Raw genomic sequence first — 18,936 nt, 5'->3', positions numbered from 1 at the left:
TTGTTAACTGGGGCTAGATGTTTTGAACACATTATGCCAGTTGCTTTGTAGCTACACTGGATTCCAGTCATTTTCCAGACCCAGCTCAGAGTGTTGGTTTTGACCTTAAAAGACCTCAGCAGTTTTCAGCCAGGTTCCATGAAAGGTCCCTTCCTCTCACAGGTTCCTACACACACCTTGAGGTCATTGTTAAAGGCCACCATCAAGCAAGAGCTGGCCTTTCAAAACTGATTTTGGCTTTTTGAAGTTTTAAGACCTGTCTGTGCTTTAATTTTATTGCTTGATCCGTGCTGTCATTTCTATTTACACTGTAGTCGTATTTTTACTGCATTTTACCGTAACCCAATTAAATTATGCAGCCCAGAGAACTTTGGTAATGAGGTAGCATAGCATTATTATAAATAAATCCTACTTCACTGTGAGGCAACAGAAGCTTGCTAAACCACATGCTTAACCAACTTGTTCCGATCTACAATTTGCCTGAAATCACTTATATTTTTCTTGTTCATTTCCGCAGACTTAAAACCTCATCCACAACCACCAAACTTAATTGCAGTCCTGTTTATAGACTTCAATTGATTATGCTTTTACCAGAGTCAGCTCTGCCCACATTTGAGATTCAAATTCATGACAGAACACTATCTAGAATTCATATTGTCAACTTGCTATGTAAACGCATTCTGCATTAAGTTTCACTTTTGTCATGTTTCAATTGATTTAGCACTCTCGAGAGAATAGCTTAGAACTGAGTCACTTCCTAGCCTCATTATGGATTTAACCCAAAGGAAAGAATTTGGTTACATGGTATTATTATTATTATTTATTATACTTAATTGTGTCTCTCGTACCTTGGTGTTCTGATAGCTTTCTCAATACCCTGGCAGGATTCAAGACACTCATGTTCATTTTAAAATACCTGGTTCTTCTTTTTAAACTCTAGATAGCTAATCGTCAATTATTATTTTTTTGCCCAGCTTTTATCATTTATTATTTAGAAGACTTTATAAACTGTTCAGTGAAAGAATCCTTGCAGTTACTTAACTAAGCTTCAACATGCATTTATATGTATTTACTGCTTTTTGGACATCAGTTTATGAAAATTAAGCACCCCGGTGACTTCTCTCCAATGACAGATGGGTGGGGCATAATAACAACAACAACAACAAATAATAATAATAATAAATAAGTAAGTAAGTAAGTAAGTAAGTAAAAGGATATACACTACTTGTCGTAACAGGTAAATTACAATCTATGCACCTTCTTGTAACTTCACGCTACCTTCAGTAGTTTCCCCGATAACAAAATCAACACAAGACAATGGGGAAGCTACAGTAATAGCTGCATGAAAAATGACATATTTTTATTACAGTACTGTACACAGTTCCTACTGTCACTGCAGGCTACCAGATTAGCCGCAGCAATTTCAGCAAGGACAGCAGAAGCTGATACAGTATTTAGATGGAGTGGCCCTGTTCCCCTACTGCACCTGTTGTGGCTGTGAGATGAAAGAACCCCTGAGCCCGGCTACAGCCCCAGAGCTGCTGATGCCACAGCTGAAGCTAAAGATATAAGAGGGGGGCCCATGAAGTTACCAAACTGTGCAGCATCAGCATCCTTTAAGAGCTAATCCGATGATAACGGAAGTTAAAAGAAGCTTCCACTGCTGAGACAAAGTGCTACAAGAATATGCCAGCTTCTCAATTTATAGCTGCAGCAAGTGCTAAAGGAAAAATAAAAGACTGGGTGTACTTGTAAGAGCTCTCAGTGGTTGCTCATGAGGAATCAGGCTAACTCCGAACTTCTAAAAACTAAGTTCTTTATTGTGCAGATATTTACAGTGGAGTTACAGTAAAGACGTCCAGCTCATCCCTCTGCAGAGTCCGGGAATGTCCGTTTCCGGTTCTTGGTCCAGCATGAGGCGCGGGATCCTGAACCCCCGCCTCCCCCTTCCACGTCCTTCCTCCCTGCGAAATTGGGGTGCGGGAAAAGGTCCCTGTTCCCCATTTCCTGCTTGGTGCTGAGGCTCTCTAACCCTGTCACAGTCCCTGCCCCGACTTCCTGCTTCTATCTCCCCCTCCCCACTGGAGGGGAACGACGAACTGTGTACTGGGGAAGGTGGTTCCCTGTACTGCAAATGACCCGGGAACGCTACCTGCTGCGGTGAGGGGGTTTTCCTGACAGTACTTAAGTTCAAATTTTGGGTAGGTGCAGAATTTTCCAAGAGACAAGAAATATGAATTATATATAAAAAGGACAATATGGCAACTGAGCCTTTCTCTACAGATCTTAAAGACATCTATGGCATCTTAAAGACAAAATAAAGGTTAAAACTTTCCCCCTGAAGATAGATAACTAGATGTCAGAGGCATTATTCAAATTAGTGTAAAATAAAATTTCACTTGTGCTTTTGTTTACCAGGAGAAATACATGCAAAAAATGTTATCTTTTATAATACCATCTGGGTTATATTACAATGCATCCTAACAAGGGAGTAAGGCAATCTTAACCCCCAATTTGCTCAGCTGAAGAGGGTGGAGATGTCCAACCACCTGATTGCACTGAGCTCCACTGGGTTCTGTTGGCAGGAGGCCTCCACTGCTACAGAGGTCCACAATGCATCCGCAAAAAGCGTGGGTAGGCAGAGCTCGGCAGAAACCCCTGAAAATGAGGCATTTTGGGGGGTAGAGCTAGGTTAGTCAAGATCTGCTGGATCCTAAGTTGGTCTATGTAATGATGAAGGGCATGGAGATAGCACAGTGAAAATCATCTTTTTCATGGCCCTCATCACCCTTCACTCGGGTTGGTGCAAGCAGAAGGGTTACACTATGTGGGGCAACCTTTGAAGGTGACCTGGAAACTACAATTAATCCAGAATGTGGCAGCTAAACTGGTGACTGGGAGTGGCCGCCGAGACCACATAACACCAGTCCTGAAAGACCTACATTGGCTCCTGGTACATTTCCGAGCACAATTCAAAATGTTGCTGCTGACCTCTGAAGCCCTAAACGGCCTCGGCCTGGATATACCTGAAGAAGCGTCTCCACCCCAATCATTCTGCCCGGACACTGAGGTCCAGCTCCAAGGGCCTTCTGGGGGTTCCCTCACTGCGAGAAGCCAAGTTACAGGGAACCAGGCAGAGGGCCTTCTCGGTAGTGGCGCCTGCCCTGTGGAACGCCCTCCCATCAGATGTCAAGGAAATAAACAGCTATCCGACTTTTAGAAGACATCTGAAGGCAGCCCTGTTTAGGAAAGTTTTTAGTGTTTGATTTTTTATTGTGTTTTTAATATTCTGTTGGGAGTCGCCCAGAGTGGCTGGGGAAACCCAACCATATGGGCAGAGTATAAATAATAAATTGTTGTTGTTGTTGTTGTTGTTGTTGTTGTTGTTACAGATACGGTGGTTCCTCTGTCACTCCATTCAGTCTGCTCCCAGTTATCTTTGGTAAAGCTAACCTTACTCTGTAATGTTTCCAATTAAAGAGTATTCTAGACCAAGAAAAGCCAGATATGAAATGTTTGGAGAGTATTTAGATCAGCATTAAAATTTATTAAATTTTATGAGGTAATTAATTTAGTATGAAAATCTTAAGAAGTTATTGTAGTATCACCAGCACATAATTTATAATCTCTGCAAAATACCACTGCTGACATTTAAATATCACTCAGTCTAAGCCAAGAGAATTGGATAAAAGAGCAAGTGCTTATTTTATGTCTGAGAAAAAATGAACTGACTTGTAATGTCACCATCTGTCAGGCTAATGAAGAACAATCCTCTCCTCTGTCACAATGAAGTCAACTCAGAAGAGATAAGAATGTTTATTTGTGCAAAGTATATTTACAATTTAGAAAATAAAGGTGACAGTTCCAAAGGAACTAGAGTACAAAATGAAAATTAGCAAATTTATTTCATTTCAGATTCTGGCTGTTCCCCACAGCAGGTCCAGAAAAAGGTATCAGGTGATTATCAAAGTTAAGGACCAAAATGGTAAGACTGACTCCCTACTATTGCATAAATTTGACTCTAAGCATAACAACTGTGAAAACTTGAAAATAGTTCACTTTCTCTCCCATAGCCTTCTTTAAAGAATCATTTATAGGATGAGCAGAGTCAGTGATGGAGATGTGGATGCCCAAATGGGAAATATTTTGAGGAAATTTTTGCTTAAACATTACAACCAACTCAGCAATAAACACTTGTTTAAATACGTCAGAAACAAGAGCTTTCAGTAAGCAACTGGACTGTTAGATGATACTGTAATGCAATTCAAGAATGACAGAAAAATTACATAGAAGATGAAATAATTATCTGCATCCCTCTTCACTGCAAAGGAATAGGAAAGATACCCATGATTGATCAGATGTTATCAGTCAAACAGATGTAAAGCTCTAGGGCTCATCTACAAATTAAGTATTATATTACCATATCTAGAAAGTAGCTATTAAAGAACTAAAATGTGAAATTGTTGGTCAAATGGAACTACTTTTATATTGCACCACCAAGGCCAGGTACATACAACACAAACTAAGCGATATAAAAACAGAGAATCAAGTCATTAAAACAAGCAGAGGCTGCTAAAATAATAAGCTATGACACTTAAAATGCCTAGGTAAGCAGAGAAAACCAAAATGATGCCTATGTCAGCACCTGCCTTGCTTATAAAGGGGAGAATACTGCATAAGTGAAGCAGCACCATGTTTTTAAACCTCAAAACTGACAGATGGAAAAAGGATATTAGATATACTGGGAGGTATTTGTCTCTCCCAGCTAGGTATCTAACTCATCTTGAGATACCATCTCATAGAAGAGCGTTTACCCTGGCCTGAAATCGCATTCTGCCATCCGCTGTACTGCAAGGGAAGTTTAGGCGGGTCCCATTGGGTGACAGACTATGCCCGTGTAAATCCGGAGAAGTAGAGACCATTGAACACGTGTTCTTCCGATGCTGTTTCTATGAAGACGTACGGAACGAACTTATTTATACGTTATTGGTAGATTTCCCAGGACGCTCTGAAGATTTTTATATAAAATGGCTTCTCTCAGATTCCAATTCGTATGTTACAGCTAAGGTGGCAAAATTTTGTGCTAATGCCATTAAGATTCGGTCCGCCCAAATTGGTGGCACCCAAACCAATTTATGACATGAGTTAGAGAAGTAACCAAATTGCAGATTCATTATTTGATGTAGTGCAATTATTATCCAATTATATTTTACATAACGAATTAATTATGATAAATCTCGTCAGACTAACATTTTTAAAATATATTTTAAATTGTATTTCTTATGTTTTAATATGTGTGCTGGTCGTTGACCGTAATAAAATTTGATGATGATGATGATGATGATGATGATGATGATGATGGGAGTACAGTAGTCATTAATGACTTGCAGCAGAAGTAAAGCCAGTAAAAATGTATACTTTCTCGGGGGGCAGGGAGTAGGAGGAAAAAGAAATTTGCTCTAGTTTGCGACATGAGCAGAATTTGTAAAATACTTAAGTACTTAGCAGCCTTCTGTGGTTCTGAGATCACTAGCTAGTCAAATAAAACCCTTTAGCATTTCTGGCAGCAATTCATGTTCTCACAACAGAAGAATGTAATCAGAACTCTTGGTTCTCTGTAACTGGCAAGATTAGAAACTGAAAAATATATTTTTTTTCTCCACATTCAAGTATCAAACTTTAGTACGACATACAAAGGATTTAATATTCTGAGACAACATAACTTGAAATTGATGGAAAAACTAGTAAGGGCTTTTAAAATTCTATCTAAAAGAAAAATGAAGAGACGTACATCCATGTCGCCATCTCCATTTTATTTTTTTACCATTAATCTTACAGGATGCATGAACAATGACTGACCAACTACCGTATTTTTCCGTGTATAAGGCTAGGTTTCCCCCTAAAAAGAATGTCAAAAATTAGGGGTGTGTCTTATACACGGATAGGATCTCCCCCCATTTTCTTAAATCTGAGTCCCCCCAAATAGGGGCGTCTTATACATGGGGACGTCTTATAGACAGAAAAATACAGCAATTTATAACTGCAAATCCTGCTCAAAAGAGTGTATCAACTAATTATCCACAAAACTTTAAAAAATAGGAGTGTTAACATCAGAAGTTAATGGCAAGAGCAGCAGCAGAAGTAATGGCTGCATCTAAGCACTTTTAGCCCCTAAGCCTCTTGATGACATTGGAAGCTCCTGCGGCCAATCGGAAGCTGCGGAAGCCCTGCCGGACGTTCGGCTTCCAAAGGAACATTTGAAAACCGGACACTCACTTCCAGTTTTCAATCGTTTAGGAGCCGGAACGTTCTAGCTCCCAAGGCATTCAGGAGCTGAGGTACCGGTACAACTGTATTAACAAGTGGGACCTGCAATAAAATATTGAAGTGTAGAGTATTTCTGTTCACTGTTCCAGTCAGTCAGACCTACAAGATACCTGTACTCCATTTATCTGAAATCTGAATAGTTTTATATTTTGCATGAAGACTGAGTGGATAGCTCACTTTTAGCGCTGATAAATAATCACAACAGAATAAAATGCATGTATTTTTTCTCAATACTGATAGTTTGAAAATACAGGCCCTCTAACTAAAGGCAATTGACATTTATTTGTTCATATGGCAAAGGGCTTACAAAGTGACTCAGTTCAGATGCAACACCAAATAATGTCTTGTCATTACATGAATGAGTGCTGTTCATCTCCGCAATTTGCCTGTGCCCTCCTTATCTTCCCAGTTTCACATTACACCTGAACAACAACACTAGTTTGCACAATCCAAAGATTGCCTACTTACAGAATTGGAAACGATATCTGAACTGTGGTTGCCATTTCTGAGTTAAGATGTACTGTGGTTTAAATCATATAATTGTAGGGTTGGAAGGCACCCCGAGCATCACTTAGTCTAACTTCTGCAACGCAGGAAACTCAACTGAAGAATCCATGAGAAATGGCCATCCAAGCTCTGCTTTAAAACCTCCAAGGAAGGAGAGTCCACAACCTCCCAAGGGAGACTGTTCCACTATCAAACAGCTCTTACTGTCAGAAAGTTTTCTGTATGTTTAGTCAGAATCTCCTTTCTTGTAACTTGAAGCCATTGGTTTGGGTCCTACCCTCCAGAGCAGGAGAAAAACAAGCCTGCTCCATTATTCATGTGACAGCTCTTTAGATACCTGAAAGTGACTCTTATCTCCCCTCAGTCTCCTCTTTTCCAGGCTAAACATACCAAGCTCTCTCAACCATTCCTCATAAGGCTTGGTTTCCAGACCATTGTTTCATCATCTTGGTCACGCTCCTCTGCTCACATTTTTTTGCTTTAAGTCTTAACCAAGTCAGTTGCTTTACAACACTTTTTTCTGCTTAGCAAAAATACCACACTTTCTATAATTAATTCTTCTTCCTTTAGCTTAGAAGACTGCATTTCTTACCAAACACTTACCAGTAATGCTTATCTACATTTACAATATCTTCTTCTAGGAAGGCAGCATGCACAATTTCTGAACAGAAAACACCAATGTTTATTCACAATTTATTGGACTACTTCAGTTTAAGATACACTGGCTTGGAACTTGGATCTGAAGTCAGTCAGTTGAACTTAGTTCCCACTGAAACCAATGAGTCTTCACTAACAGTGCAATCCAATGCATGTTTACTCAAAAGTAATTTCCACACAGTTCAATGAAATTTGATTCCAGGTAAGTGCATATATGAATGTAGTCTATCGTTACGAACTTTTCGCAGTTATTTCAATGGGTCCTAAGTGCAACTGACTTACCCAGAATCCAATTCATTATTTCACCAAAATCAGAAACATATATTTTTAAAGTTCTATGCCAGGGGTTGGCAAACTTACCAGGCCTCAGGCCGGTTCCTCCAGCGCCAATCGCGCAGCGGGCCAGAGGGCGGGGGAGCGTGCGCCCATATGCGCGTGCACACGCTATTACCGGCGCACTTCCAGGTCGGCAGAGCACCAGAAATAGCTTGTGTGCGTGTGCACGGGCCTCCTCAAACCCAGAAGTGTGCCGGAAATGACACTTGCACATGTGCACAAGCTATTTCTGGTGTTCTGCCGACCCGGAAGTGGGCAGCCGCGCCACGCCGGTAAGAGCGGGCGGCGGCAGCGGGCGGCAGGAGTCACCGCAGGCCGGATAACTGAGTCCCTCGGGCTGTATCCGGCCTGCGGGCCTTAGTTTGGGGATCCCTGTTCTATGCAATTCAATAGAGCAATATGTAGACATGCTCTCAATTATAGTTAAAGCTAACCATTTTGCTGCTAAGGATGAAATTCTATTGACATGCACCCAAATATTTTCCTTTAACATAGAGATGTTGTTTTGCCACCACAGCAAAGTCTACATTCCACAAGGGCCAATACTACTGGGTTGCATAACAATACAGGCAGCCTTGAAAGCACTAATTAAGCCACGCAGTTCAAACTAATTCTTTTTGCTGTGACTGCTGCAACAGCATCACCTGAATCATTTTCACAGACCATGCACTATAAAATCATGCATGTTCCAAATTAATAAACATGAGAAGTATGGTAATGTCAAATTAATTACAAAAGCGAAATTTTCAGAACAATTCCTCAACAGATTAGAGTCTGGCTATTCAATGCCTTATATAACAAATAGAATAGGAACCTCTGGGCACTTGGAAATTCAGCCAGCACTGGTAGTGCAGAAGCCACATTACAACTCTAATCTGCTCCATTTGTAGCTTTGCCATTCTCCACAGGGTGCATGCCACAGAAGGAAAGATGGATAAAGAGGGCCAGGTGCAAGTTAAGCTGATTTCCTGTGTTCCAGTTCAAATACCATAAGAAAGACCAATGCAGATTGCATAAAGACCTTCTTTCCCAAGTAACTGGATATTGAAAAATAATCTTCTAGGCAACTGAAAAATCAGAATATAAAAATATAATACCTTACTAAATTGCTTATACAGTACAGTGGTACCTCTGGTTGCAAACACGATCCGTTCTGGGGTGCCGTTTGCACCCCGAAAAGTCCGCAACCAGAGCAGCGCTTCTGCACATGCGCAAACCGCACAGAAACGTTTTTGTGCGTGCGGCGAAACCTGGAAGTAAACACTTCTGGGTTTGCCACGTTCTTAACCTGAAAAAAACGCAACATGAAGCGTTCGTATCCAGAGGTATCACTGTATTGAGTATGGTGAAACTGAAGTATCATATGCATCAAATGCACAATTTTTAAGAAAAATCAGTACCATCACTATACTATCAGTTGTCTGGGGAAATCAGGTTATGTAAGCACTCATAGAAATTATGTTCTGCTTCATGGTATTCTACATAACTAATAACATGCTTTTCCTTGGAGAGTTTCTCTGGTCACAGCCTGTTATATTTGTGATGGTGGAAGAAACTGGAGGATGCCCTCAGCACATGGGTAGGCTCAAAGGGACTGGCATCCTCATTTTTGCTCAGTACACTCACCATTGCTATGTAGCACCATCCTCTGGTGAGTATGATAGGAGACTGACTTCAAACCTTGAAGTTGCAGAAGTGGCCTGGGAACATCCTGGAGACGGTTTGACTGTCAAGAAGCAGAGCCAAACTGACAAGCTTCTGAAGCAGAAAAGGCTTGAAGGGGGCTTCCTTGGACACTGTTTGGTGGGTTTGCCTAGACTGCTTCAAGCACTACAATTTTTGGATTAGCTACTAATACTAGCTCAAAATTGGCTCCCCACCAATGTAACCTAGTGCTCCTAGTAAAACCTTGAGGGTTAGAACAGATGTCAGCGTTGAAATGAAAGGGGTTAAACATTGAAAGTAAAAAGCTCATAACCAAATGTCTCAACACAGCATCTGCCAACTTTTGACATGGGACAAGGAATCGCAGAATTGTAGAGTTGGAATAACTTGATGTATATAACTGTATGCACCACCAACAACTTTTCAGTCTGACAAGTTATTAAATTCCCAGACTGGTATCTTATTTACATAATCAGCTTTGTTCTCTCTCTCCAGCCCTATAAACACATTTATCCAGCACTAAAACCTGTTTCATAAATTATACAGCAAACACTTTCACATCAGCACTTCAGAATTACACCCACATAACAATATGGATACAATTCTGAAAACTTCTTGTGCTTGAATGCATATGCTATAAAATGTTTCAACACTCACAAAGCACACAAGTATATTTTTGGGTGGTCAGGAAAGATGCTAGTCTGGTGTAAAACTGGAAAAAAAATTAGTAATGTGTTTTCCAAGAGTCTAGTGCAAACTGAAATAGTTAAGTGTCCCTCATCTTTATTAACAAGGCAGGGTGAGGGCTACGTTAGACTTCTATGCTAAGGGGTGGGCAGTCGTGTGTCCCTCAACGGAGAGGTTTAAAGGAGCCGCCGGCCTGTACGGGCAGCCAAGGGAGGAACAAGCTACATAGGTTCTGGCTGATATAGCTTGTTCCTCCTTCAGCAGTATGAGAGCCAGACCAAGATGGCGGTTTCACCTGGCAGTATATTGTGAGTGGAACTGCTGCCGCTCCTGAGTCCCTCTACCACCAGCACCTGGCTGCTACTTGTTTCTTCCTTGGTGCACTGGGTGCTGGTGGCAGGGGGACTTAGGAGCGGCAGCAGTTTCACTCACAACATACTGCCGGGTGAAGCCACCATTGCAGTCTGGCCCTCATACCAGTCCTAGATGATGTATCAATGCATTGCCAAGGCCTACACACATGCAGGCAGGCCCAAAATGTTTTTAACTTGCATGCTTAAAACAATGACAAATCCATATTTACAGCAGAGATGCAAATGAATCACAGTGTGCAGCTACAGAATAGATTACAACCTCAACCGTTTTGAGAAAAACCCCTTAATATGAACTAAAAAACCTAAAAAAAATTAAGTATTTGCTTTCATTTGCTGAAAATCAATTATGACCACACTAACACTCATGTCCAAATTATGCAGATTATGAATAAACAAGAACCACATTACTAGAAGGAATATTAAACAGAAAATTCATGGGCCCCCTTCATCCATGTTGCAGAACACCGTACACCCAAACAAAGCACCCTCCATTTTTGTTGACAACCATTCAACTTGTAAAGATAATGCAAACACACCGTTCTACTCCTCTGCTTGTGCCAACATTGCACACACCAATGAACAATAAGTAACCTGGTAAACAACATGGATTACATGTTATGTACAGAAGATAATTCTATTGTATGTGCGCATGTATATGCACTTAATTTTAGACACAACACAATTATGAGTTTCACTTTATTTATTGGACTCAGGAATTTATTGGACTCAGGAACTATAAAAGAAACATCTCAGGATTATACATATTATTTGCAAAAGCATCCACTGACTATTAGGCTGATTCTACTTTCTGCTAGGAAACAGCACCTTGATCTCTTATGCCAGCCAGCTCTGCTAATAGAGGAGAGCAGCCACAAATATAAGCTTGGCTATGCAAGCTTTTCATGGTTCTGTTACACAAAATGCTAGAACCTGAGATCACCCAATTAAAATTATCAGTTGTTTCCAGGAGGTTAGACAAAAGAAAGTGCTTCTTCACACAACAACACATAATTAACTTACGGAATTCACGGCCATAACATATGATGCCATTAGCTTAGGCCTATCAATGGCTATTAGCTGTGATAATTAAGTGGAACATCCATGATCAGATAGTATGTCACTGAATTTCAGTTGTTGGGGTGGAGGGAGTATCGGGGTGAGTGGGTGATATTGCCTTCACACCCTGCCTGTGGGCTTTCTGGAAGCAGCTGGCTTTTCACTGTTGGAAACAAGCTGCAGGACCATAGCCTTAACACCATTCAGAACTTTGCCTTCTGAGAGTCATCTGCATTTATAAGAAACAGTGCTGCACGTTCATGCAGACGTAGGGTTTGTTGCCACACTTTCACCTATTATTATTCAAAGGCCTCATTACCATGGATCACATATTAAATTGCCTGTTATGCTGGTCAATAGTTTAGCTTTTATAATACTATGGCAATGCAACATGCAGATTAGCACAGGAAAACTTGAAAATGAATACACAAATCCAAAGTCCTTCTAAGAACAAAAACAGAGAATCTTGCAGCATCTTAAATGGCAAAAGATTTCATGAAGTCAGTTCACTCTGTCAGTTGATATGCGTTAAATGGTTTTGAATTATATTTTGTGTGTATTTTGCAAGCTGTTTTATAAAGAATGGTCTTGAAAAGTGAACTGCAAATCTGCTGAATAAAAATACCGTAAGTAAATCTGATGAACTGGCTGATGAAAGCTTTTGCCATAATAAATTTGTTAGTCTTTACATGGGCATAAGTCTCTCCTGTTTCTGCTGCAACAGACTAACATGGCTACCTCCCTGGGAATCTCTAAAGAACAAGACACTTTTGTCCCAAAGATGTTACAAGGCATTCAAACTAGCTGCTGTCCAACATCAAAGGCTCACTAAAAGCCTGCATCCATGGACTGTGCTGCTTAGTTTATACAGTATAAGCATGCAAAAACTGTCTCCTATTTCCAGCTTTTGGGGCTTACTCTTGACCCCTTAGGATTGCCAGATAGCAAGGCTACAGAAGCCACACTTATCCTTTCCTCTCCCCCCCAGCTCATTTTCTTTAGCTAATGTTTTTACTGGGCCAGATTCCCTAGAACTTGTCTCTTTTCTCTTTTCTAGCATACAGCTTCCCAGAACCCCTCCTTGTCTGAATGTCTTCTTTGTACTTCCAACCCCGAAAATGATTAATTCTCCTTCACCTACAACTTTTCCTCAGATGCCTATTTTTCAGTCCCTTGTGCCTTCTCTGTCCCTTCCTTCTGTTACTTTGCCTCTGTCCCATCCACACATTTTATTCCTTTTATCCTGGGACACCCCCCCCCACTCACTCCTCAGTTATCATCACAAAAATAGTATAGTCTCTAGTGCTTGTATGAAGTTTTAATTCCAAAAAACCTGACAATTTCCCCTTCCTTCACAGAAGCAGAGCACAATTATTCCCTAAGCAGTAGGAATGTTCACACCAGCTCAGCCAATCAGCACCAGAATCTTCACCATCACTGTCATGATTGCAACTAAAACTTCCTTTTCAACACTTGACAAAGGTGACTTTCATCATCATTACATGATGAATCTAGTAAATGTGTACCCTCCAAGCTTTTTCCTCCAGTTGCTAAAATTGAGCTTCTTCATTTATGATCCATTTTGCACTGACTATACACCACTGGATTTTTCAAAAGAGGCATTTCCTGAATGCCTGCTGGTGAGAAGTAAAATGAATCAACAGGATGTTATCTAAGCAAGAGAACTAATTGCTTGGGAATTACTATGAGTTATGCAGTAGCTTGACAGTCAGCTGGAAACCTGAAGACATCAGATCCATGAAGTTATTTTCATTCCCATCTCTAAAGGTTAATTCCTACTAACACAAGTATGGTTTCCAGCCCTGAGATGCAAATGCAGTGATCATGTGAAGTTTGCAATTATATGCCAACTCGACACATGAAAAATAATAGATATTTGAAACAATCACCCCCACATGTCCCAGTGCTACTGAAGCTTGATTGTCCATGTATATAGAGTTATGCTGCCAGTGTCACATCCCTCTTTTAAATTTTAGGAGGCATAATTAATCCTCGGGTTGGATGTTGCAGATGTACAGTAGGTTCATTTCCTTATTCAGCCATGAAAGTTCAGTGGGTGGCCTAGAGCAAAACACTATCTTTCAGCTTTATCTATCTCATATGGTTGTTCACAGGTTAACACAAAACAGAGGTAGGTGCCAAGCTGGCCTTTAAAACCGAAAGGTAGAACTCCCTTCCAATTTTTATTCAGGTCTCACTGTTCAAGGCAGGCGGAATAGAGTATTGCTTTTTTGCATTTTCCTTCATCCATTTGCAATTAGCAATATGTTTCAAGTCAATCAGACTTGAAGATACACTACAGTGCTCTGACTGTATACAAAATTTATTCTATTATTGTAGTGCTCAGTGGAATTTTCATTAAACCAACTTATGAACAAATAGTATGAGGAATGGGACAATTACATATAACCTCACATTGTCTGGCCAACAGTATTAGTTAAATACCTGTACATGGATGGAAGGAAATATGAATGTGGGCACATTCAGAAAGCAGGAAGGAACTTGAGTCTGTATGTTAACAACTTTTGCAAAGAATTTGATGAATATCCTATTTGCTGCATCATTGGCAAGAGCAGAAAAAGATAGCATCATAGCATCTCAGCCTTTATGTGGAAGCCCACAAGATCTTTGTCTTTCTTTTAACACTCTGGTCAAATAACAGAAAAGGAACCAATAAACTGAATTACCAGTACTATACAAACTAATTTGAAGAAAGTATTTGTCCCCTTTTCCACAACCCCAATTTAAAATGCTATCCTAACCCCACTAACATGAGAGCAAGCACCACTGAATTTACAATGTGAGCAGAAATGCTTAGGACTGCACTGTTAATCTACCTCTTCTCAGAGGCACTTTGGAACTGTAGAATTCAACTAAGCAGCCTTCATGCAATCTATACTGTAATGATCACATAGTTAAAGCAAAGTTTTTTAAAAATGAGGCACAGACACGCTGGTGCTGTCTCCACTATTGCATCAACAGATAAAGCAAGCATCAGAAAATTACTGCCTTCTCAACTTTCTCCTGAAAAAAGGCTGAAAACATCAGAGGCTGCACTAGTTTCACTCTGAATAATTTTCATTGCAATCCTGTGCACCTTTACTTCAGAACATGCCCCACTTAGCCCAGTGGGATTACTCCCGAGTAAGCATATCTAAGATTAGGCTGCTACATGTACACTTTCGCTTTTCATTTGCACCATGGGAAAGGGGGTTCAAAAGGATCTTCTTGGGCTAGAAAAATAATAATGCAGGGCACCTTGCATCTGGATCGATCTATACATTTTAAAAATGGTTCCCAAATCCAGAACATAACACTTTTCAAGATGCTCCCTTGCACCAAAATCAACAAGTCCAAATAAACACACACAACTGTCAACTCCTAGTTTTGTCCCTCGGTTTGTCTGCTTGTTTTAACCATTAATTCCCTTACCCAGAAGCGGGTGTCCCCGAGACTGTAAAACTGCAGAACCCAGCTTTACCCCAGAGGCAATGCTACTAAATCAGCGTAGTAGGTCACCGGCGAAGCTGAACAACAGAAAGAAGGACATCCACTCCCACCCCTTTCCCAGCCAAAGCAGCATCCAAAGAAAAGCTCCCTTGCAGGAACAGCCGGGCAAGCGGAAGCTTGCAGACTGGAGCCTATTGTGAAGGGGATGCAAGAATCTCCTGCTGTGCAAAGAGGCGACCTTGTGGCTGCTGCAATTTAAACGGCAGGGGGAAAGAGGAGAAGCGAACAAAACTATTCCCTCTCACCCCCGGTCCCCACCAATGCGTTACTTTTTGGCAGCCCCGCTACACTCCGGCTCCGGCTCCGGCTCCTCCATGGCTCGGGCGGCGGCGGCGGCAGCCTCTCTCATGCGTGCACCGAGGCTGGCATAGCTGCGGCGGTGGGAGCCCTTCTGCAGGCGAAAGAAGAGGGGCGCAGAGCCGGGTCGGCTGCACTGACGGAGACAGAAGGAGGGCGTCACTGGCGACCCGGCTGCAGGGAGACTCGGCCGCGCAGAGCCAGCCGTGCGGCCGCCATCTTGAAAAGAAGCTCCGAGAGGAGCGAAGCCGGGAGCCTCGGTAGTACGGAGAGCGTCTAGGGACAAAGCCCGCCACAGGCGCTCTCGTTCACTCCTGTGGTCAGAGAATGGAATGGAGCCGGGCGCCGCCACCCGGAAGGAGGAGGAGGAGGAAGGCAGAACGTCCCACCGCCGCCGAGTCACAAGCGAGCAGCGCAGCTCCGGGAGAGAAAAGGGGAGGCCGCCGGGCAGGGGGTGAAGGGAGCGGGAGGGAAGACGACGGCAGGCCGAGCCGGGTGTCCGTGGCGGGAGGAAGGCGACTTCGTTCCGCCCGGGATCCTGCCTTCCTCGCAGGTCCAATGATTCAACCTCGCCGTGCGTAATCTTTGCAAAATGATGGCTGTTACAGCATCAGCGCCTCGTGCGCTTGGCCGCATGCCTCCCGCCGGAGAGAAAGCTCTCCGCGTTATCTCACTGATAAAAGCAGGGCAATTTAGCGCTAAAAGTGGGATTACCAGTAAGGGTGTGTGTGTGTGTGTGTTAGGGGACGGGACACACCTGTGGCGCTGCTCTGTATTTGGCACAGGCTGCTGACTGGGTTCTCTGGCTCTTCCCTAGCGATTCTGGCATTTAAAGCACCTGAAATAGGAGCGGGGAACTTGTGCCTCTGCAGATGTTGCAGGAATAAAAATTCTTACTATCTCTGACTATGGGTTATGCAGGGGCCAATGCTGTTGAGGGCTGGAGTCCCAAAAGTTCCCCAAGCCTGACCTAAAACATTAATCTGTTTTTCCCATATATGAAACCTTGTATTCTAACATGAACATAAGAAGAGACCAAAGGCCCATCTGGCAGAGAATCCTGTTTGTTTATATTCATATACCACCCTCTCATAATATATCAGAGCAGTGTGCAGCAATATAAAAATATTAAAAGCAGTACAAAACAATTAAAATCACTGACTTTTGTTCCTGCAGTGGCCAGCTAGAGGCATATGGGAAACCCAGAAGCATCGGATGCTCTTCCCACTTATGATTCCTGTCAACTGGCATTGGTAGAGGCAGTACACAACAATCATGACTGGTAGCCTTATCCTCCATGAATTTGGCTAAGCCCTTTCTAAAACCATCAAAGTTGGCGACTATTGTGGCATTTTGTGGGAGTAAATTCCAAAATTTAACTATAAGCTATGTAAAGAAGTACTTCCTGCAAGCAGTCCTGACCACCTCTAGGTACCCATGGCCAGAAAAGGCACTGGTTTGCTTGAAGAAATAGTTGTCAACCAAATTTAAAGAGCGTGCTGGATCAGGCCAATGATGCACCTAGTCTACCATTCTGTTCTCACAGTGGCCAACCAAAATACTCATTCATTAAATTTATATCCCACCCTTCCTACCAAAGGATCACAGGGTAGCTGAGTAAGCACAACAGCACTCTCATTTCATTTCACTTTTAATTTGTATACCAGCTTTCTATATTACTATACACAAGGCTGTTTACAAGCTGAAGAAACAGCCACTTATGCTCCCCATCAACTGCCTCCAACTGGAGATGGAACATGCAAACAAGCAATGTGCTTTTAGACTGGTGTTTATATCTTTGGGTTTCCTATAATACATAGGAACTGGTTTAACATACACTTAACAGTGGTGTGTGAATCAGTCTCAGATGTGAGATGCAGAGCAAAAAAGGCTAACATCCCCCAGGCAATTTGTTCTATCATGTTTCCTAAGTTTTATCTTTATAATAAAGCTATTCTCTCCTTTCACTCAAAAACAGGCTATCTTTTCTCTTAACCAGCATACAAAAAGATTGGGGGGGGGGGGAGACCAAGGATGAAATTGTTTATCAACACTGCAATTTAAAAAATCTGATAACCATAGGAAGGCCAGAAAAAATGTTAATTCCCTTCCCCCTCCACCAAAGCTGACAGCCATCATACTATATTTATTTATTTATTTATTCATTCATTCATTCATTCATTAACCCAATGATTATTACTTTTGGTTTATTAAAGGCTACTGAGGCAGGGACTGGGATCTTAAATATTTGTTACAGAACCGGAATTTTAACCTAGGCTTTATAGATCCAAATCCACATCCCATCTACCATTTCAGATTAGCATCTCTTAAGACAGTGTTTTTCAACCACTGTTCCGCGGCACACTAGTGTGCCGCGAGATGTTGCCTGGTGTGCCGTGGGAAAAATTGAAAAATTACTTTATATATAGTCAATATAGGCACAGAGTTAATTTTTTTAACATTTTCTAATGGTGGTGTGCCTCGTGATTTTTTCCATGAAACAAGTGTGCCTTTGCCCAAAAAAGGTTGAAAAACACTGTCTTAAGACATAATGATAAGCATAAATGCAGGCAGGGTCTGAGAAAAAGCAACTGCGGGCATGCAGTACCCACAACAAGGAAACAGCAGGGAAAGAAGCACCAGCTGTAATTACTGAGCTGGGTGAAGGCAAGTAGACCAGCAACTCTCCCTTGCTGGAGTGACAATAACAAGATTCAGAAATTGTATATCAGTCTTCTCCAGCCTGGTGCCCTCCCAAATGTTTTGGACTACCATTTCCATTATCCCTGACCACCAGACATACTGGCTACAGCTGATGGGAGTTGGGAATCCAAAACATCTGGAGGATATTAGTTTAAGAAAGGCATCAGAAGGGACATGATGAAAGCAGAAGTTGTGGTCATACCAAAACATCCTCCAACTGGAAAGACTTCTTTTAGAAGAGAGAGGATGGGTGAAGGAAAAGAGGAAACCCCACCTATCAAACCACAGGGGAAATGGTCTGTGTCTGGAGGGATGCTGCAGAACCATCTCCTGTTGAGCTGATTTGGGGAAAGGCTTCTGGGAAAGGAGGAAGATCCAGATGCCCTTTGCCATGAAAGGTAAGCAGCTTTCAAACATCTACACAGGGCTCACCTGACAGTACATATGAATTATATCAGGCAGGTGTGCTAGTTGAAAAAACTCTACCACCCCATCAACACATCTGCTGTCATGCTTCCTATCTGTCACCATGTGGCTCGTGCAGTGGGGTGTGACATGTTACTCTCTCAGAAAGAACAGTACTTAGTGTAGATGAGTGAGCCAGTAGTTAACTGGAAGGCTGTGTACAATGCAACTGTATGCCAGTACAAATTCCCTAGTGAAAAAAACTTCTTGTTAAAGTCTTGTCCTAGCAATCCAGCATATAAATCCCTTTGTGAAAAATAAGCAGTTTGTGAGCACCATAAAATCATTACTACCTTGATATATGAGACTATAGCTGTCATTAAAAAAACCA

The 18,936-nt window shown here is 41.8% G+C and overlaps 1 protein-coding gene across 5 annotated transcripts in view; it reads right to left on the bottom strand.

Annotated features, from left to right (window-relative positions):
- Positions 1–15,463, bottom strand: part of MAP3K4 (mitogen-activated protein kinase kinase kinase 4) — a 59,835-nt gene extending 44,372 nt beyond the window's left edge. For all 5 annotated transcript variants that reach the window (XM_033144119.1, XM_033144121.1, XM_033144120.1 and 2 more), the window contains exon 1: positions 15,410–15,463. In XM_033144119.1, coding sequence (XP_033000010.1) covers positions 15,410–15,456 — 47 coding nt within the window. In that variant the 5' untranslated portion in view covers positions 15,457–15,463. The remainder of the gene's footprint in view (positions 1–15,409) is intronic.
- Between the last annotated feature and the right edge of the window lie 3,473 nt (positions 15,464–18,936).

This window comes from Lacerta agilis, chromosome 3 (genome assembly GCF_009819535.1).
Source record: "Lacerta agilis isolate rLacAgi1 chromosome 3, rLacAgi1.pri, whole genome shotgun sequence".
Taxonomy (NCBI): Eukaryota; Metazoa; Chordata; class Lepidosauria; order Squamata; family Lacertidae; genus Lacerta; species Lacerta agilis.
This window is presented reverse-complemented; position numbering and strand designations above follow the sequence as displayed.